This window comes from Humulus lupulus, chromosome 7 (genome assembly GCF_963169125.1).
Source record: "Humulus lupulus chromosome 7, drHumLupu1.1, whole genome shotgun sequence".
In the NCBI taxonomy this organism is placed as follows: domain Eukaryota; kingdom Viridiplantae; phylum Streptophyta; class Magnoliopsida; order Rosales; family Cannabaceae; genus Humulus; species Humulus lupulus.
This window is the reverse complement of record NC_084799.1, coordinates 79837819-79859407: the sequence shown is the minus strand read 5'-3', so window position 1 is coordinate 79859407 and position 21589 is coordinate 79837819. Positions and strand designations below refer to the sequence as shown.

General features: G+C 33.5%; 2 protein-coding genes, 1 long non-coding RNA gene, 1 other non-coding gene and 1 pseudogene across 4 annotated transcripts; 4 read left to right on the top strand and 1 right to left on the bottom strand.

Moving 5' to 3' along the window:
* Positions 1–354: 354 nt before the first annotated feature.
* LOC133788353 (uncharacterized) lies at positions 355–10046 on the bottom strand. Its single transcript, XR_009873192.1, has 3 exons — positions 8933–10046; positions 1526–1582; positions 355–1429 (listed from the first exon to the last, which is right to left on the bottom strand). It is a non-coding gene; the product is annotated as an uncharacterized LOC133788353 (long non-coding RNA).
* A 139-nt stretch (positions 10047–10185) lies between these two features.
* Positions 10186–11417, top strand: LOC133789748 (C2 and GRAM domain-containing protein At1g03370-like). The gene is made up of 2 exons (XM_062227506.1): positions 10186–10452; positions 10608–11417. The coding sequence occupies exons 1-2, from the start codon at positions 10192–10194 to the stop codon at positions 10797–10799; spliced, it is 453 nt and encodes a 150-aa protein (XP_062083490.1). The 5' UTR covers positions 10186–10191; the 3' UTR covers positions 10800–11417.
* Positions 11418–14195: 2778 nt separating this feature from the next.
* LOC133792909 (small nucleolar RNA Z266) lies at positions 14196–14300 on the top strand. The gene has a single exon (XR_009874377.1). It is a non-coding gene; the product is annotated as a small nucleolar RNA Z266 (small nucleolar RNA).
* A 1114-nt stretch (positions 14301–15414) lies between these two features.
* LOC133792910 (small nucleolar RNA Z266) lies at positions 15415–15511 on the top strand (annotated as a pseudogene).
* A 3220-nt stretch (positions 15512–18731) lies between these two features.
* LOC133791889 (uncharacterized) lies at positions 18732–20434 on the top strand. The gene is made up of 5 exons (XM_062229797.1): positions 18732–18839; positions 19288–19365; positions 19445–19533; positions 19643–19800; positions 20345–20434. Coding segments are annotated over exons 1-5 (435 nt in total). The 3' UTR covers positions 20347–20434.
* The last annotated feature ends 1155 nt before the right edge of the window (positions 20435–21589 follow it).

The window sequence follows — 21589 nt, the reverse complement described above, 5'->3', positions numbered from 1 at the left end:
ATAGTTTTATGTGTCTGATGACGTGGCATCCTACGTGTCTGGTGACATGGTTTCCATAGTTTTATGTGTCTGATGACGTGGCATTCTACGTGGCATACATCAATACCGCCACTTGGCATCTTGTGGTTGCTCCACGTGTCAAATAATAATTTGTCCACGTGTCGTTTGGTAATTAGTACATATGTCATCATTTGATACAGTCCACGTGTCATCATTTTATTAGTCCATGTGGCATCATTTTATTGGTCTACGTGGCACAATATTATTGGACCACGTGGGGTCATTTTATTAGCCCACATAGCATGATTTTATTGGTCTGTTACACTATGTATATCAATAATAATAAAATGTTTAATGCTAAAATTCTTTATCATGTTCAATACTAAAATAAGTCATAAAGTTATCCTTTTAAGGTTACCCCTACCAAAAAAAAAAAACTTCATAAAGTTCATTCCTTAGTACATTAATGTAAATAAACTAAAAATCATCTTGTGACTCCCGAATTAAAAAAGATGGCGACTCTCTTAAATTTGCATCTGAAGCTTGGTATGTTGAAGGTGGTGGTGGAGGCGATGCCATCAAATTGTTATGACGAAGTATATCCACAACCACACTAAGTTGTTCGTTAGTAGCATTAAGGCGGGAAGTTGTATCATTAAGTCGTTCAACTAACTCTTCATAAGTTGGTTGATTACCCACAATATTTTCACGATGTGAAGTAGAAGTTGTGACACTAGGAGACCGCCCCCACCCTCGCAAGTATACCAAATCACGTCCAAGTACACACTCCATACAAAATCATCCAAACAAATATAAAGAATAAAATCAAATAAAAAAATGCAAAAATAAAAAGACAAATTATATATAACCAAAAATTACCTCAAAAGAATTCAGATTACAAACAAATGATAAACTATTAAGTAGAGTATCATAAAAATATACATCAATCTCACCCTTTCAAAAATCTCAAAGCAAACCAAGAATTCAATCATGCTCATATTTACACATTCAAAATCAAGCAAAACTAAAATAAAATCATATCTGAAACTTATACAAAAAAATTTAGAAAACATAACTTGCAAACAAATATAAAGAATCAAATCAAATAAAAAAATGCAAAAATAAAAAGACAAATCATATATAACCAAAAATTACCTCAAAATAATTTCTACGAGACATTTCAACAAGCAGCTTATAAGCAATTTACCAAAATCTTTCTAGAAAAAGATCACTGTCGAGCTTGGCTAACCAACTCAAAAACCCCAAAACCCTTACAACCCATAAAGCATAAAAATGTAATTCTAGCTAAAATGAAATTCAAAAACATTGAGAGAAAAGAAAAAGGAATAAACCAAACCTTAATCAAGATTGTGTCACCAAGGAAGAGCTGGAGTCGTTTTTCTTTCTTTTCTTTTTTTGCGTTCCCTTACTGTCCAAAAGGAAAAACTCATAAATATGGAGAACTAAGGAATTTACAGAGATAAGTTATATATGGAGTAATTAATCCCTCTACTTAGTAACTTACAGATCAAAAGAGTGAGTCACATGAGAGAAGAAGACAAAGCCGATTTGGTTCTGAGAACTGGAAAGGCGTAGAAGACGATTTGATTTCAAAATGAACAAAACAAAAAAAGTTAAGAATGAAAAAACAGAAATCAAAAGAGAAATCAGAAGAAAATTTACTTATTATGAACGAAACTAGAATATGTATTTACTTACAAATTTAGAAAAAGAGATATTGTGTGTCCCACATACATAATTAGAGGAATCGATAGAGAAATAAACAGCTACCGCAAATGTTTATGCAAAATTATTGATTTATTTTCGTGGACAAGGAAGATTACATATCTACTTATGCACTCAGTATGTCCTCATTGACAGAAAAAAAAAAAAAAAAAAAAAAAAAAAAAACTAAAGCCGGCAGATAGCTTGAGAAATTAAGCATGAAAAAACCATAAATAAATAAATTTTACAAACCAAATCACATTAACATGTTAATTAAAGCCTAAAGTCAAATAATGATATTATTTTTGGCCTTATCTTTTGCTTTCAATATATTTTATATATACATACACAAGCACACACGCTTGCCTAATTTATAACCAATAATACTAATATTCAAATGTTGAAAATGACAAAAAAACGTTCTCATTTTGCATATGTTTCAAACTAATTTCTATCTAATATCTAACAGAAAAGGCAACGGCAATACAAGTTTTCTTGTCAGCCCAAGACCTTTTTTAATTTTTTATTGTAATGTGTCAACCAAAAAATAATTTATCATATGTTTTTTCTGAAACTTTTCTCCCCTTCCCAAATAGAATTCATCACTTATGTATCCAAAATAACTAGAAACTTCATACAGACCTCTCACTTTTTCTCTTATTTTCCATTCTTAGCAGAAATAATTTCAACTTAAAATACAATACTAAGAATTGGAACAAATTCATCTTAATAGTTATTTTTTATTGAGAGTTGAAAGTCTGCCTGGAAAATCTATTGAAACTCCACTAGTTATATATATATATATATAACAGTATAATTATGTTTGCACCATAGACAAACACAAGCAATACAATGAAACTTCAGATAGATAGACAAAGACATAAGATCGATTTGGCTACTTCAAACACCTAAACTACAACATCATCAGGCCTCTTAATAACTCAAAATTCTCATTATCCCAACCACTCATTTATGTCAGCAGGCCTAAATTTAGGCATCATCAGGCCTAAATTTTTTCATTTTTTGAATTATTAATAATTCCATTATCCCAACCACTCAACATATAAATAAGTACTGACATCTTTCTTTTCACCACTACCGCTTATCAACAAGGACAGTCACACCACATTCAATATAGTGATTCTTTTCTTCAAAGTTTGAAAGGATTAGAGCTCTTTATCTTCTTTTACTCAAGTGGTCAAGTGGGTCACTCTATTTCAAGCAAGTGATATCTTGTACTAGAAACCATGAATATATGTTTGTAATAGTTATGTAAGTATTTTTTAATAATTAAAAAATAAATCATAATTGGAATCCTTCAGCTTCTTAGAGATTTCATAACAAAATCCCCCATTTATAGATTTCAAGACACATAATATCTAAGTATATGTATATAGTTGGAGGGTTACCTCAAGTTTTCAGGTTCATGATTTACTCCCACAAGATTTGAGAATCGAGATTTCGATTCATACTTAGAGAGCTACTAAGCAATTTAGCTAGCTCGCATAATATTCCAAATTTGGAATTCAAGTTTTTCTTTTTTTTTTTTACTGAAAATGGTAGGGTGCAACTTATGGAAAAGAATAATGTACACACCATTGTGTATGCCTATATATGAATTCTAGCAGAGAAACCAATCTCAAACAGTCTTAGGCAACAAACATATCCAAGATGACGATTTTGAGAATGTGGCCATGGGAGCTGTTCATGGAGAACACAAATGGTTCTCCGTCCAGGGGGAATCAAGGGAATTCAAATACATCTTCGAGTTCTAATCATGTGCAGGATTTTGGAAAGGTTGAGGAGGCGAGCTGTAATGCCCCAAATTTCCTAATAAGGTTTAGGACCTTGATTAGGAGGCCGGGAGGGCCATAATTGATTTATTATGGTATTTAATGATTGTATGCATGTTTATGTGAATTATATTATTATATGATGGTGAATGCATGCATATGGGCTCATATTTTAATTGCAAGGGCATTTTGGTAATTTGGCCGTTGGGGGCGTGATTGTGTAATTTCATGCATATGGGTGAATTATAATTTTACCACATCATATGTGGATTGGTTCGAGCCATTCGGCGTGAGACGATCATGGGAATGTAAGTGTTCGGTCTAGTCATAACGGGTTTAAGTTCGGGGCTCGGGGTGAGTCTCGGAGTCACTTTGATGATTAGAACATTACCGGGAATTAAAGGGTAATGGGATATTATTTATTGGCATTTGAGAATATTGAGAATAGCGGGAATGGAGAGCGTTAATTATAATTAACGGTATAGGTTGGAAATGACGATTTTACCCTTGGGAGTGTTTAGAAGCTTTTATTTGACCTAGGGGCAAAATAGTCTTTTCACCCCGAAGATATATATCGGCCTTTGGGGTTTAGAAGGCTGTGGAATTGTTAGAAAATAGAGCAACATCAACCTCCTCTCTCTCCTCACCCGTACACCATTTCCCTTCTTTCTCCTTTTGGAATTTTGAGAGCCAACTTGAGGTAACAAGCTAGGAAATCAAGGTTTGGGCTTGGGGACTTGTTTCAGCTATTGAAGGGGATTTAAAACCAAGCTTGAGATAAGGAAACTCAGCCATGAAAGTCTGATTATACTCTGTTTTCTTTTAAGTTTCAGCTTGTAATTTCTTGGTGGTTAGTTGGAATTAATGGAAGTTTGGTTGGTGTCTTACTTGGGTTTTGATGAGGGTGAGTTGTGGATAATGTTTAGTGGTTAAATTGGGTGTTAGGTTGAGCTTTGGGACTGGTTTGAAGGTTTGGTTTCGAGGGAAACGCAGGGGAAGAAAATCTGACTGTTGCTGGTTTGTGTAATGTGCTGCGGCTTGGCTATGGCGTGCCGCGGCCTGAGTGTGCTTCTGGGCAAGTTTTTGCCTCTGTCTGAGGGTGAGCCGCGGCATGGCTATGGTGAGCCATGGCCCATCAGGGCAGATTTGGCCAGAAATAGGTTTTTGACTTGGGGATGCTAGCTTAAGGCCTCGGGGTCGGTCCTACTACTCGGTTAAGTGTGGATTGATGTCCCGGAGGCTAGATATTGGTTTGGAAACCTTTGCTTTCATTTTCATTGATGGTATCCTATATTTTTGGTTATGACTAGGTGACCGTTAAAGGACCAAAGGAATGATCGTTCTCAAAGGTCGTTTCTTTTGTTAATTCTTGCTCGAACCCAAGGTAAGAAAATTGCACCCCATATGTGACATGCATGGCTATGAATGATGCATGTTGAATGTTTAAATGTAAACATTGATAGCATAATGAATGCTTGGAAATCTTGCCCATTTGCATATGGTTATTATTGAGGCATGATGGATGACTAAGTGTGATGCATGTGATGCACGAGAAACATGTGATTAGGGCATGCCATGAACGATGAATATGAGATTGGTCAGAGCTTGAGTCTCTGTGTTTGTGCATGACCATAATTATGCTAGCAACTGTTTAGTAAGCATGCTGAATGCCCTATTCTTGGATAATTGGCATATGATACACATTGATAGCATTGCTTACCTGTGCATGGAACTGACTAACTAGTCAGATTTGGCAAAGGTGTTAGTATCAACTGTGAAGCTGTGACTCACTAGTCAAGTTCGGCAGTGGTACTGGGCACTGGTCACATTGTGCTGACTCACTAGTCAGAACGGCCTTAGCGTGTGTCACGCAAGCCATCAAAGATTAGATCTAATCGGCTTTCTGCATTGAATGACTCAAAGAGCATTAATGCCAGACCGACCTCAAGGGTCGATGAACATTATAAGCGCTTGAAGGTTTAGAGGCTTACCCAACAGCCACCCTTCCATTTGAATTAGTGACTTTCTTGTCAGTCACTCAGTATGGTTTACCATAACCTATTGAAGGCTTGAGGCTTACCCAACAGCCACCCTTCCACTTGAATTAGTGACTCGCTTGTCGGTCACTCAGCATGGTTTATCGGAACCTCAAGTGTTGCGACACTCATCTGATTAGGATTGACTTGATAGTCCTCCAATCAGAAGGCCAGGATTTCTTATCCTGGATACCCCAGCATTTGTTGGAATCCATTTGCATGCTGAATTGAGCTATGATTGCTAGGCATGCCAGATATGATTTGATATCATGATATGACTGTTATGAGCATATGAGTTTTCTTGCTGGGCTTCGGCTCACGGGTGCTTTGTGGTGCAGGTAAAGGAAAAAGGAAGCTGGACCATCCTTGAGTTGGAGAGCTTAGGTGATGACGTGTACATATGCAGCTGCTCGACCAATACTTGGGCGAGGTTTGAAAGTGGAACTAGGGCTGAACCCTGTTTTGCCGCTTAGAACGGCCTGTTGTAAACACTTTCTTGTAATAGACTCTAAAATTATATTTTTGGGATCCCAATGTATACAGTAAAAGTTCTAGTGAAACGTTATATCTTAACCAAAGTTTTTAACCCCTAAATCGCTAATCATACTTAGTTACACGTTTATGGCCAAACGACTCGATTAGCGAGTTTAGCACTGTTTGCATTGTGCACTGTAGCGGTCCCTGGAGTTGGGGCGTTACACGGGCGGGCCAAATCACGTTGCCAAGATCCCAATAAAAAAACATGTGAAACTATTGGGGTTTAGGATAATCCTAGGCAAAGCCTTAGTAAAACTGAGGAAATTTATGAGTTTAGTGTTTGGTGTGGTGTCGACGAAGTTTTGCTAATGCTGAAGAGGTGTGTGCTCTAGGGAACTCTGAAGGGCTTAGTTTACTCTAGAAAATGGGGATTGGTTTTGGTGGTAAATTCATCTAAAAGGTCTTACATCCTTCCAAAAGGTCCAGCAATCTTCCAAAGCAGATATGTTTTGGAGAGTTCTTACAGAGGATGCACAGATGAAGGGAGGGTGGGACTTGCCTTGGCAAAACTGACTCGTAGAAATTTTCTTTTCTGATATTTTCAAATATAGGATAATCTATCAAAATTGAACAAAATACAAAATTTATGCCTACCCTTAAACTTTTGCGTAGTTATTTTCAACTTTATTTAGTAATTATACGCTTCTAGTCTAATAGTTTGGTTACAATATTTCAGTTTGATCAGTAATCCTTTCACCTACGGAAAAGAAAAGAAATGTGCCTTTTATATTTTTTCTACTAACAAATTAGTGAGATGAGAATATTTGATATCATCCCAAAGAAAAGATCTATGCTTGCCTTGAAGGCAAGCTTATCTTGTGTGTTACTACACTTGATATTTGATTTAGAGAAAAAGAACATGATCTTGAAAAGAGAACAAAACAAATATTAGCATTTATATATTTATACACACACCCTAACATATTTCCCTTTTCAGCATGAATCTCTCCCAACTCATGAGAAAGAAAAGAAAGATGATTATATCTTAAGAATAGAATAATTTGAAATCATTCCAATCTTTACACCAAAAAGAAGAGAAAAAAAGGTAAAAAATCATTTCAATTTGACCCTTTTGGAATTGTGAAAAGAGACTTGGATTTTAATATTAGAAAAATCTTAGACAAGAATATTTTGAAGAAAATCTTTATATGTATATTAAAATGCATAAAAAAAGGTGGAAAGACAATTTTTTAAATTATACTCTCAAGGTAAATGCAAATTTGACACTAGATTGAGATTGTGATGAATATTTAAAATTAATCTCATTTGTGTGTGATTACTGATACGACAGAGTTTCAATTCTAGATCATACTCGATCCCATGTATATTTTAATCATTCTTTTTATAAAATTAAAAAACATTGTCGTAACAGCAAGATATCTAAAATTAAAAATAAAGAACCAAAGTGGTAAAATGTAAACATTCAAGAGGTGTAGATGTATTGCAATATATGGGTTGGAAAAATGTAAAAATCACAAGAACCCAACTGAAAATGACTATTAATTTTACAAGAAAGTGTGGGGGGGGGGGGGTTTTGGAAGGATCTCATCATTAGATCAATCCTAATATTATCAAATTAGTAAACACAGAACAATACACAAAACTTTCATTGCCAACTTTATTGACTGTTGATGATCATGAATTTCATGATAAGAAGCTGAGAATATTAAAACCAGAATGCTTATTCTTTGAGGAAAATTACTCGAGTTCAAAGGGCTACTAATGAAAGACTGAATAGAGAGCCTACGATTTTAAACATAAAAAGTTTCTATTGACAGCAAGTGTTCTTGTCAACCAGATTTATCGTGTACTTTCCAAATCAAAGTTCGAAATAATCTAATCATGCACAAAATAGAAATCCTGAAGCTCTTTCTCTATGCTTATTACATAGAAGAATTTTAACATATTTGTGAGAAAACTAGGAGGGAGCAAATAATGAAAAAAAATTGACAGCACAAGATTCAACACTACTTAAAACCAAACTAAATAGTATGATTTGTCATTAGATTTAATGAAAAATGCATTAGAGGTCTTTGGTTATGCTCAAACTTTTTTTATGGTTAGAAAAACCAGGTCCTATTTTTTTTACTAGGGAAGCTTTACATTTTCTTTATTTTTTTTAAAGTTTCAACTCAAAAGTCATTATTCTGATAATGGTACTCCTCCTGCTTAAGTCCCTACAATCCTTGAGAAGCAGAGAACTCTAGCACGCTCTTAAGCAATTCTCATTGTATCATTCTGAAAAATTAACCAGGGACTAAAATATATACATACATATTTCCCATAATATATCATCACCAATAAAATAACAACTATCCCATCTGTAGAGTCTGAAAATGATTCCTTCTTCCCATATTTTCTCAGCTACCAAGCATGTCAACAAGTTGTTCTCTATCAAGAACAACACAAAATCCCCCATTTATAGATTTCAAGACACACATAATATCTAAGTATATGTATATAGCTGGAGGGTTACCTCAAGTTTTCAGGTTCATGATTTACTCCCATAAGATTTGAGAATCGAGATTTCAATTCATACTTAGAGAGCTACTAAGAAATTTAGCTAGCTCCCATAATATTCCAGATTTGGAATTCAAGTTTTTCTTCTTTTTTTTTACCGAAAATGGCAAGGTGCAACTTATGGAAAAGAATAATGTACACACCATTGTGTATGCCTATATATGATTATAGGCATATAGAAAGAAAGAGTGAACACAAAAATTCAATTTTTATGATCCAAATATATACATACAGGCCTACAAACATTAACATTTCCAATTACACCTTATCAAATACAGAATTATACCCAATAGAGAAAAACAGTCTATCGAATGAACTGACCTCACTACGAATCTGATACTTCCCGACCCATGATTTCTTCTCTGTCGATGAATCAATCGAGCATTTCCTTCTCTTGCAGAACCAAACAATCGTTCTCCTTCCCGAACCAGTCATAGCGGTGTTTCGCAACATAATCATACACGGAATCTCTGATCGGAGTCGGAACAACCCCAAAAACGCTCAAAGCAGAGTACGGGAATGGCAAGTAGGAGGCCACTCTGAGCGCAGCCGCGGAGCCTTGGTGGAACACACCAGGACCCTCGACGAAGAGAAATCGATGAAGAACATTGTCTCGATCAAGACCGGAGAGGCGCAAATAAGGCTCGGCGGTCTCGGATTGAAGGCAGCAGAACTTGATTTTCCTGTACTTGTCTTCAGAAAATTGCATAAAATTGTTTATGGTTTGTGCATGGGTTTCATAATAATGGTTGATTGTAGATCCTGATTTTGTGGCTGATTGTGTATGGGTCTATCGATTTTGTGGTTGATTGGTGTACTGAAATGGGTTTGAGTTTTGAACTGGGTTGTGTTCCACCGGTTTTCTAATAGGGACAGACTAAAGGGTTTTTTTTTTTTGTGAAAGAGTTAAATGAGAAAAAATATATTATAATGATTTTGTTTTTATAGAATTAATTTAATTTTAATTTTTGTTTGTGTAATATTTGTTTTTAAGATGTGTACCATTTGTTAAAAATAATATAAATTGTTAAAAATAAGTAAGATGACATGTAGGATATTTTTAACACATCATCACACAACTCAGCATCATTTTTAATAAAAAGTTAAAATGATAAGAGGGAAACATAGGCGCCAAATGAAAAAAAAATTTCCCTCCAATATATGTGTAGGGTAACACTCTTTACTTACCCATATTATTAGTAAATAATCATCCTTCCAAAATGTTATAATATTGGCAATATTTACCTACCAATAAATCTTAGGAATAAATATTGGTTGGTAAAAGTTTCCTTTACCTACCAATATATATTAGTAGGTAAAATATTGGTAGGTAAAGATCAGATTTCTTGTAGTGCGTGGGTGGCTCGGTCTCACGGAGGGGGTGGGTGGCTCGGTCTTGCAGAGAGGTCGTAGGTGGCTCGGTCTTGCAGAGGGGTCCGAGCCCCCTCTTCTTTCTTCTTGAAATTTTGGTAAAATATGAATCTCTCTAATTAAATTATTTATTTATTATATCTTCTTGAGGTGCAATTCTTCTCCTACACATACATTTTTTGTGTTGGTTGATTCAGACTAGCTTCTATATGAAGCTGTTTGAGGGTGGTGAGTTGGACCGTAAAGTTATGGAGAAAGTTGGTTGTCAAAATTATTCCCACACCCCATGGGAATCAGAGAAAGGTGATGTCTATGAAAGGCAAACTTATTACAAATTTGACAAGCGTATTTCCCGTTACAGAGGAGAGACAAGAAGTACTCAGCAAAGAAGCCCCCTTTCTGATAGAAATGGATGGATTATTGAAGAGGTCATGACTCTCCATGGAGTTCCTCTTGGTGACTATTTCAATGTATGAACACCGTAACATTTTCTTCTCAATTCTTGTTTAAATTTCCCGTTTCACAACTCTCTTTTCTTTTTTGTCAGTTGGCTATGATCTAGATAACTCTTGTACTCAATGTGAAATCTTTTGGAATGCTGATTAGTGATATTTTATTTTCACAGCTTCACATAAGATACCAAGTAGAGGATTTGCCTTCAAAATCAAAGCAATGTCAGCTAAAAGTATATTTTGGAATTGCCTGGCTCAAAAGCACTAGGAATCAAAAAAAGATTACAAAGAATATCATTCAGAATCTGAATGATCGATTGAAAGTGATTGTTAGTGAAGTTGAGAAGGAGTTTGCAATGAAATAGTCAATGGAAGTGGTTCAAATAGGATCATTAACTTACTTGGTATCCAGCTGACTCGGGTTTGAATGTCCTGTAATTGAGCATCGGGATTCATCCAAGTATGCCCTAATAGCCTTGCATACAGAAGCAGTGTGGCAACATTATTTTTTGGACAACCACTACTCCTTCAACACAGGTAGGTAGTCAAAAGTTGATAACGTACTGAAGAGAATTTTGAAACCAGCTGCTCTTAGTTTCTTGTCAAAATCAAAATCCAAAGGAAGAACTCAATGGAATCATAAAGGGTGCTGATTTTTCGATGACATGAACTCATTGGATGTTGTTATTCACAGTATGTGTTAGATATAACATGTGACTTGATTTTAAGACTGCACTAATTCAAGGTCATGGGGGATGGATGGCTTTGCTAATTTCTGTGATCACCAGACACAAGGCAGTCTGTAGATAGTGTATCATTACCCCATTGTGAGAAATTTCTCTCCTGTTGCTTGCAAATTCATGAAACACACATATTCAGGTGTAATATCCCTTCTAAGCACCAATGAAACACAACAATAGGCAGTAGTGCTTTCTGATGAGTACTAGGCATGCAGATGTGGCTTTGGATTAATTAAAAGATCTCTAGTGGCAAGATGGTAAAATTTTTATGAATATATATATATAAATATACTCAACTTTTTTATGCTTGCTTTTATTTAATATCTAAAACTTATAAACTCATATAAATTAGAGTGACAGAGAGATAGGGAGAAAGAAAAAGAGAGAAATCAGTATTCTTTCTTCTGTTGTTTTATTTTAGAGAGCTTGTTTTGGTTAATTTTACAATTAAATCTCAATATCTTTATTTTTTTATATATTAGCTTTATTTGATAAGGATATATATGTATGTTTTAATCAACTGAAAAGGGATATTCATTTTCTTATTATTTTTTGTTTCATAGTTGGATGAATGATTGAGATATAGTTACTTCATTTGCTTCAAGAATCAGAAACTTATATGTATGGTATTTACAACACTGAATCTTTTTTTGTTTGTCCCTCTAAAAATCATAAGATTTGTGCATTGATATGAGATAAAATGCTACAAAGATTAATAAATAATTAATGTTTTCTAATTTACAAATTTTCACAAATATATTTCTAATAATGAGCATTTTATTTTCATATGTGATTTACTTTAAAGGTGGAAAAAAAAAACGTTTGTATTTTTTTCATGGTTCTGTTTTATATTTGTTTTATTCTTTTGAGTGTTATATAATGCATAGTAGTCTTTTGATGTAACACAAAAGTTTAAGATATATATGATTTATATTTATTATGAGGATTCAACTTCTTATTTCTCCATTTGATTGCTCTAATCTTTTTCTTTTTATCTGCTATAATTGATGTTATAAAGAATATAAAGTTGGGTTTGATGGTTAATTATGTACAAGGATGCTTATGCTCAAACCATCTTGAATTCTTGAATGATCAATCACTTGCTATGGTGTGATGTTGCAGAATACTTAGCTTTCATAATGGATAGAGCAAAAAATGTCATTGACTATGGCGATGCTGTAATAAAATCACATAAAGAAATCAAAGAAGTTGGTTAAAAGTAAGGCCAGGTAATGATTATTAAAGAAAATACTTTGCGTTTTATTTTTAATCCACTCAAATAAATCAATATAGAAGCAAGGGACAAGATTATATTGAGCATTATAATTCTTTTCTTTTTCCACATGTATGTTAGGTCTTTCTCTTGTGAGAGGTGGTCTTTCATTGTTTTGTTTTTTTTATTGTAAGTGGATAAAACTTCTGTGTGTTTAGTTTTTCAAAAAATGATTGTTTAAACATACTATTATTTTTTATGCAATCTAGATGTTTGAAAGAATGTCTAAATAATAAAATACTCAATGGATTTGTGTTATTTATTATATAAATGATAGGTTATTTAATATTTCTAATATGTATATACTTTGTCATATATATATATTCTATGCATATATGTTTTCTATGATCTAATTTTTGTTTTTTACCTTGTTTTCCATCTTGTGTTTGGGTTAAGCCCATTCAAACATATTCAGAAATTTTAAATAAAAGAAATCAATCCTATGAGAAAGTACAATAGTTATTGTTGGATGTGTTAAAATGGTCATATGGTATTAAATTCTCTACTTAATTGAGGGGTTGTTTGATGCTCTGCTATTTGGCTATTGTAATTATAAGGGATGGGTTTTAGACAGGTCTATTCATTGGAGTATGCTAAGGTATTTTTGTAGAATATTTATATAATTGTTATTATTTAATAGATGTCTCTACTAAATTACAGAGGTGCACGATTAAGAAAAGTGAGTGGAGAAGCTGAAGTTGAAAAGTGAGTGGAGAGGGAAAAAAGTGTCACCAAGCAAGAGAAGAAAGAAAGTAATAAAGTAAAGGGAGAGAACGATTGACTAGAAATGTATCAAAATCAAAGCCAAGGTAATGTATCAAACTCTTGATTTATTTTTAATAGCTTTGAGGATTACATATGGACTTGAGTACTTCAATTTATGGTTTGAAACTTGAAGTGGAGGAGTACTTCTTGAAGTATTCGACTATGCAAGGTAAAGATCATGTTCTTGTTGATTAAGTTGTGTTGGTTTCAAGTTTGCTTCTAAACAAGAGATTTGGTGATACGTTTGGAGATGTGTTATTAAATATTAGACTGGAAAGAAAAGTCAACAAGAACAAGTATTGTTAAAAAATTGAAAGAAAAAAAAAAGATGTTGCTTAAATACCAACATGTTCTTGAGATAATGATATAATAGCTTGAAACATTTATGGAGTAGATGGTTATTAAGTCATTTTTTAATGCCTTTGGATTTTTTTTAATTGTTTTTAGTAATATCCCAATTAAAAAAATACCTTTATGCATAAATCATGATTCCTATCTTTGAGTTGTTATGAATATACTATGTTAAAAATTATTGAAGACTAATCAAAAGATTGTATCAAGTTTTTTGGTCATTGAAAGTAGCTATATATATATATATATTTACTGCAAGTCGGGTTTTAATTGTTTTTGCTTCAACCACTAATGATGTATGTACTTAGCATTCTTAGTATTTTTTAATATTGTGTGAAGAGTTCTTCTCCTTAGTATTTTGTGATTGTGTATTACTGTTGATTGTGTCATAATATATATATGTGTGTGGTTTATGCTTTCTTGGTTGCTAATAATCAAATGATTATTTTTTGTATGTGACAGTAATACACTAGCTTATTTTCTAGTGTGTCCTTTCTAAGTTTTGGCTAATGGGATTTTAGGCCTTTATAGTTGCTCTGGTGGAATGCCTTTTATTTTGAAATGCTACATTTTCCTACCTATATTTTAGATTTTTTTCAAGTGATTTATTAATTTCGATTTGCTGTGTTTGGAATTGGCAAGAATGATGATTCAATTAGATGTGTGAAAAGGAGAACAAAAGCTCATTTCATGAACTCAAAACATTTGAGGCATTTGAATTGTCTGACTTGTTTACCGCAACACCTATATTAAGTTTCTGGTCTTAGTTGGTCACAAACACTTCCCTGGCATAGCATGTATGTGTTTGTTTGTTTCTTTTTTTTTTTTTTTTGAATTCTTTCCATTTTATTTATGTTACTTCTGGAGATATCCCTTTTTACTCTGGTCCAATAGCTTTTTTGCTATTATATATATGTTTACCGAGTTTCTCGGAAACGAATACAAACAAAATAATAAAAAGATAAGAACTGTAGAAGTGCGGAAATATAAATAAACAAACAGGTTTTTTACGTGGTTCAGGCGTTAACAAGCCCTAGTCCACGAGTCGATGTTATTATACTTGTAGTGGATTACAGTGAAATGGCTGGTGTATAAGACCCTCACAAACTCACAATGTTTCTCTCGGGTTCTCTTGAAGAAGATGAAGCTAGAGAGATTTCAGCAGAGTTCTTGCTATGTAATCTTTTTTTTTGGCCCTCCCTCTATCGCAAAATGAAAGGGTCTTTATAGCTAGGGTTTTGGATTAGGGTTTCACTCTGCCCCCCTGAGCCTTAATTACACCAGCCATAAATAGGGGATACAATTACCGTAGTCGCCTGGCTACCAGGCTCTATGTGGGTATATTTACATGAAAGTATGGGGAATGCACAAAGGCAGCTGTCTTTTCCAGGCTGTCAGCGAAACAGTAGGCGAAGTGGTACTTTTAGGCGTGCTGGGATGTGTGCGGCCTCGACCTGTCAGGCGGGATCCTGTGTCAGGTGGAGATCATTCCAACTATGCCTCCTCCATGACTTGGCCGCTTGGTCTTCTTTCGTGCGAGGCACGGGACTGTATCCGCGAAGGTAGCCTGAAGAGTTTCTCTTGGAAGAACCTTCCCCGAAGGATATCCCTTCGGGAGTCCGGGAGAATTGACGAGCCTCCGTGACCTTCGGTTGCTTGAAAGAGTAAGCTTGACACTAAACGGGAGAGGCGAAGCCTTTCTGTCCATCCGCGAGCTCTGGTCGCCTTTCGTGAAAGACTTTGATAATTCTGCTTCCCCGAGGCTATCCATCTAAACGCTATCCGGAAATCTGGATAACAATATATATTTTGGAATGGTTTGTTTGTATTGGTTTTGGTAATTTTGTAATGGATTGGGCAAGAATGACGAATAAATTAGATGCGTGAAATGAGAACTCTTTATTGAACTCAACTTTGAGGCATTTGAATTGTCTGACACATGCCTGTCACAACCATCCTCACCATATAAATGTCTATATATTAGAGCTATAGGGAGTATCTCAAGCATCTTTAGCATAATCTTGAGATCAAGTTGTTATATCAACTTGGATAGAAATGGTCTTACTCTTAATTACTATTAAGCCAAAATATTGAAGAAAAAAATGTAACAAATTTTATTGACTTAATGGATAATTTGTTTATACTTCTAGTTTTATTATTTCATTTTGAAAACTCTAGCTAGCAATTTAGTCTACCAATTTATTTATCCTTAATGGAGTACTGATTTTTTTAATGTATCAGTCATTTTTCTCTTTAAAAGTTGTGTACCACATTGTGTCATTTTTTATAATGATATAGATTAATAGTTCATATGATCTTGACTAATTATCTTATCTTACAACATTATTATTGCAGGGGTTGACAAAGATTCCAGGTTTACGTTTAGGTAAAGCCAAGATCAGCTTATTTAAAGATGTTAGCGGTATCATAAAGCCTGGAAGGTAAGCTATATATCATCAGCTAGCCTTGACTGTTTTGACCTGGGATCAGATATAAACACTGGTAAAAAATGGATCACAAGTAGGTTTATATGAATAGCCACCATCATGCCATCCAGTTCTGCTGTCAGAACATAGGACAGTTACAAAGCTTTTTCCCATCCTTCTCTCTCTTTCTGTTTCTGTGTGTGTGTCTTACTCTCATCCTCAAATATCTGCAACTAGTGGCGTTGTCATCAATTCCATCGTTTTGGAAGAGGAAAACTAGAGTTGTTATCTTAAAAACAAATGTCATCTGAACACAGCAAGACAATACAGAAAATTGATATGGTTTAATTTTAAAAACAACAATTATGACAAAAATGAGTCTCCCAAATGGTTTTTGTTGTTCCTCTATGCCAGTACAATATATTACATATTTATGACAAGTACATTTATGTATAATGGCAGGTGAGGGATGAAATCGAACATCTTTTGGGTGACAATGAAGATATGGCACATTTGTACTTGACAAGGAAGTGGATCCAGAATCAACAATCTGAAGCTTTGTTGGGAGGTTCTGGTTCAAATAGCATCAACACCATTGCTACTCATCTTCCTCGGATTAGTTCTAGGAGAAGTGGGAGTTTGGTGAGCAACCACTTGGATGATAATGATGTTGAAGATCTGGAGATGTTTCTTGAGGCATATTTTATGCAGCTGGATGGAACATGAAACAAGATATTGTCTGTGAGTGCTATTTCTGATCCTAGCAATTTAAACATGATATTTTTACCAAGTTTTATTTAAAGTACATGGAAGTGTAACAATAAGTTTCATGTAAGCTGTAATTCTGCAAGCATTTAGCATTTTGTGCTTTATTTTACATGAAATTTTGATTGTTTGTCTACTTCTGGGATGACATGACTATGAGAATTTTAAATATGTGGGAAGTACAAGTTGGAGCTAACTAAACCCTTAGGTGAATCAACAAATTCGAGGTTTTGATTCTCATTTTAGTTGTTCTGTAACTTTTTTCTGAACTCAAGGGGTTGTCAAATTTAAATTTATATTTGTTTCTTCTCTTTTGGACTAAGTGGAGGATTTACATTCACCATATAAGTCTCTGCCCCCATGGTTTTAAAGAAAGCCAGCAATTTCAAATGGCATGTTGTCAAGTTCTGTTAACAATTTTGTAGAAATCTGCTGTATGGATGATAACTGAGTTTTGATTCTCATTTTAGCTGCTTGGCTCGTAAGTTAACTTTGTTACCATCTCTTATTATGTTTATATAATCTGTAAAATTCATCAATACCCACTTCAATTCATAAATCTCTCTAGCAGAAAGTATTTGTATACCATTGCATATTTCTCTAGGGCTGGATGGAAGATAAGATATTAGACTTAAATGTGCTTCGGATCCGTGTTTTAAGAAAACCTTCACAAAGCAAGTGATTTTTTTGTATTGGACCCTTTCTTCATTTGACTGGTGTTGCTATTTCTTTGTCCTGTTTTGATTTCTGATGCACTTGTCACCTATTCGATATCACCACACTTGCACAGAAGAATTGGACTCCACTCGTGGGATCCACCTATTTCTGGAGGAAGTGATATTGAAATGAAGAAAGGTGATTGGAATTGTCCAAAGTGAGTTTCCTTTTTTAATTGTCCTTCTAATCTAAGGGGAATAAAAAGCCTGATATTAATCATAAAAAAGTATGCAAGGAAAAGTACATTTGGCTGTTACTGAATAAGTTTTGCTTTTCATTTTTCAATTGCTTCATTCCTATAAACCACTATAAATTCTATTTGCAAAAGGGCAAGTTTCAAGAGAGAGCTTGATATTAATCTTTGAAATTGTGAAAGAAAGTACACTTGGAGATGAGAAGTTCAAGTTAGATTTCTTTCCCCTAATTAGATTTTTATTTGAAAAACTACACCGTTTTTCATATAATGGTCAGTTTATTTAGTTCCAATATCTGAACAGCAATCTGTTAAACTGCATTTCTTATTGAAAATTTCTTTTTTTTTTTGAAGGACTATGTTGCCACTTGATGGTGTCGTGCTCCAGAACTCTGTGGGTCAATTTTTCTCAAAAGTAAGCTGGGATTGATCTTTGTGATTTTATTTTCAATTTCTATTGATTGGCTGATGACATATGCATAAAGTATTGCATTTTTTTGTTGATTTTCTGATGATCTTTCGAAGTTCTTCTTTCATGTTGTTTCTTCAATTTCTTCTATTACTGATTCCACAGTATACTCCAATACTTTTTTTTTCAAGCATTGTTCCCTTGTAATATATGTATATATGAGTTGGCATGTTGTATTGGCTTCTTCTACTGTATATACTACTGGTATGTGGCCATCATTATTTTGTCTATAAGCTTGAATCACCAAAATACATGTTTCTCTCAGCACCATTGATCTATTGCTCTTCATTTTATTTATATGACAAATTGACAATGGCTCAGTCTACCTATATGTACTCTCATACTTATTTCTGGTAAAAGAATAGTTGCGGACATTGTTTTTTATTGGCAATCAACAAGTAGCAATGCTTTTAAGCATTTTCCAATATCTTTGAGGGGATTAGGCAATGTTAATTTTATGTTACCTTCTTACTCTATATCATATCAAGTGTATGGTTGCTTAGTACTTTTTTCTAATACTAAGAGTCTAAGACCTCTACTTTTTGTCTTCAGTACACTCTTGCAATACATATTTGGAGCATAGGATGTATTTGCTGAAATGCTTACTGGAAAACCACTGTTTCGTTGGGGAAATGTGATACACCAATTGGATCTCATGACTGATTTGCTTGGCACACCACCCTCCCCAGTCGAATCTACTGGAAGGGTTCGTTTTTATTCTTTCTATCCATGCTAGTCACTCATCCGTAGCAAAGATAATCAAGATTCATGAGATAAAATATTTAAGTAGCTTTTCCCTGAATTCTCTTGCTGTAAACACTATATTCATCATGCTTAAATACTTGATTTTTAGCTTTTGTGTTTCATTTTATGGCTTGTTTCTTAAATTTAATATTCTCAAATTTTGTGCTTGAGTTGGGCTAGTGGCCCAAGATAATTTGGGCCAAGTGTCCACCATAAATTTGGACCAACAATTAGTTTTAGTTTTAGTTTTCAATACAATTTTATTTTCTTTCATAATATTGTATCAGAGAATTAAACTATTCTAGCTTCATTTATCTCCTATACTTTAAAAAGACAAGGTTCAAACTTGTATCTTAGTTTAATATTAGTTTCAAGTCCGTGATCTTTTTTCAATTTGTTTGCTTCCTTAGGGTTTTGTTGCTGGTTATCGAAGTGTATTGAGAACTTTTATTTCTGCATTTATTGCATCTTATGAGATCAATATTCAGGTAATTAGATTAAGTATCTTGAATGACCTCAAGTTTTTTTTTATTTATATTAATATTTTCTGTTTTGTCTATGTTGCAGCTGGAAGACAGTACCCTTAATTTGATATTGGATATTCTTTGCAAAGTTTATCGGGGAGAAGTTTGGCTGCATAATGATTGTCTTTCAGGGTCATTTATTGATTATTTTGTTGGTTTTTCATCGGTGGTTCTATTAAAGTTGACATTTTTCTTTTCCTTTGTAGTTTTTTTATTGGATTTATTGATTTAAATTTTTCAGGAATCACTTTGCAGTCAGTTTTGGGACAAAGAAAGTTTTGTTGATGGTCCTATTCGGTGTCTTCTTTGTAGTCTTGAAGGTGAATTTCCCTTCAGGACTGTGGAACTTATTCGCCTCTTATCATCCCTATCTGAAGGAACTTGGCCAGCAGAATGTGTGTAAGTTTCTTTATTTCTTTGCATTGGGTTGAGGATTCTACAGTAATTTCTGTACGTTTGTAAACACTACACTGTACTATATCAGCGTAATTGACTGCGAATATATATCACTGTTTTGTAATTACTTGTTAGTGCCCAAATAACTTAAGGTCTAGAGTTTAGTGCCTGTTTGAGCTCCATGTTCTATTACACCTCTCCTTTAAATGAGATATGAGATTCGATGGATCTACCCTAGAAATAACAGTATCATTCTAAATGCTTTTGTAACTAAAATCTCCCAAACTTTTAACATGTTGTCTCAGTAATTAAGCACCTGAACCAGAGATGTCTTTAGGGTGAAATTGAGGCCCCTTTAACCTGAAAATGTTAATGTTTGTTTATTGTAATATGTATTTATTCATTGTGTGATAGCAGTATTTTGAATTTTGAAGTATGTTCACCTGGTATTGCTTGCTTAGGTCTTATATTGTATACAGTTTTATTATTTGATTCATATTATTTAATTTTTTTAAGCATATATCTTACCTTTTATCTACTATTGCAGGAGAAAAATGTCTCTTTCTCCATCAATTGGAGGAGAAAAGTATACTTAATTTTGAAGGCTTTGTGTTGGGCAGCTGTAGAATATTTTGTGCTGAAAGTAGTAATTTTTCAATATGTTGAATACTACTTGAATACTTAAATAACATTTTGTTGTTGATGACAGTGTTGAATGTTTTTACTTTTTGTTATTTGAAAATCAAGTTCATTTGATAATGCTAGTATATATTAGAAAGCTAATTTTAATTATATAAAAAAAATTAAAATATAATAAAATAAATTAGTGTTATATAAATGAATATATAATGAGAATTTAAACTTATCTAAATATTAAAATGATACGAAAATTGTGTTATAATATCTATTACAATAACACTTTTTATGTAAAGAATTTTGTTATGCAAACTTCATTATAAAACACAAATAATGTGTTATACTAAAGTGTAGTATAACACAAATTTTTAAGTATTGAAATGTGTTATATAATCGACTATAAATAATATAATTAAGCACTTATCTATTTATTAAAATAACACAGAAAGTGTGTTATCGTTGACATTATAATAATACATCTGTATAACAATGATAAAGTGTTATGTAAAGTACCCTGACCTACGATAACATAGTCGGTCTTAACACATCAAAAAGTGTTATGGTATGTTTTGATAACACATTTTTAGTGTTATTAAAAGCATTTTTTCTTGTAGTGGGTCATGCCTAGACTAGAACGTCCCCCGTTGATGATAGTCTTTGATGCCATGTGATAACTAAGCAAACGTGTTTGATATACAGAAGTCAACTTTTGTTATCTTGTTATAAACTCTTGTACATGTTTGATCTATGTAATATTAGTATACATTGGTCCACACAACATAAAAAAGCACACAAAGTGAACTCAAAATGGAATAGTATATTGTTGCATGTTAAAGAGCTCAATTATGAAAAATTATAATATAACCACTTATTAGTCCTAAGTAGTAGATTGAAGTTTGAACCATGCCACTATGATATGGATGTATTATTTTCTCCATGTTTACGTTATGTTTCCAAGGTTCGTATATATCCATAACACATTTTTTGGGGTTGATGTCTAGTTGATTATGTGGTATTAGGGTACTTTTAGTGTATTTGGGGTATAATTTTTCTTGTGTATGTTTTAAGTTGCTTTCTAGTTGATTTATAATGAATTGAGTATATTATTTATGAGTAATGATAGATGCACTCTTAATTTGCATACTCAAATTATACA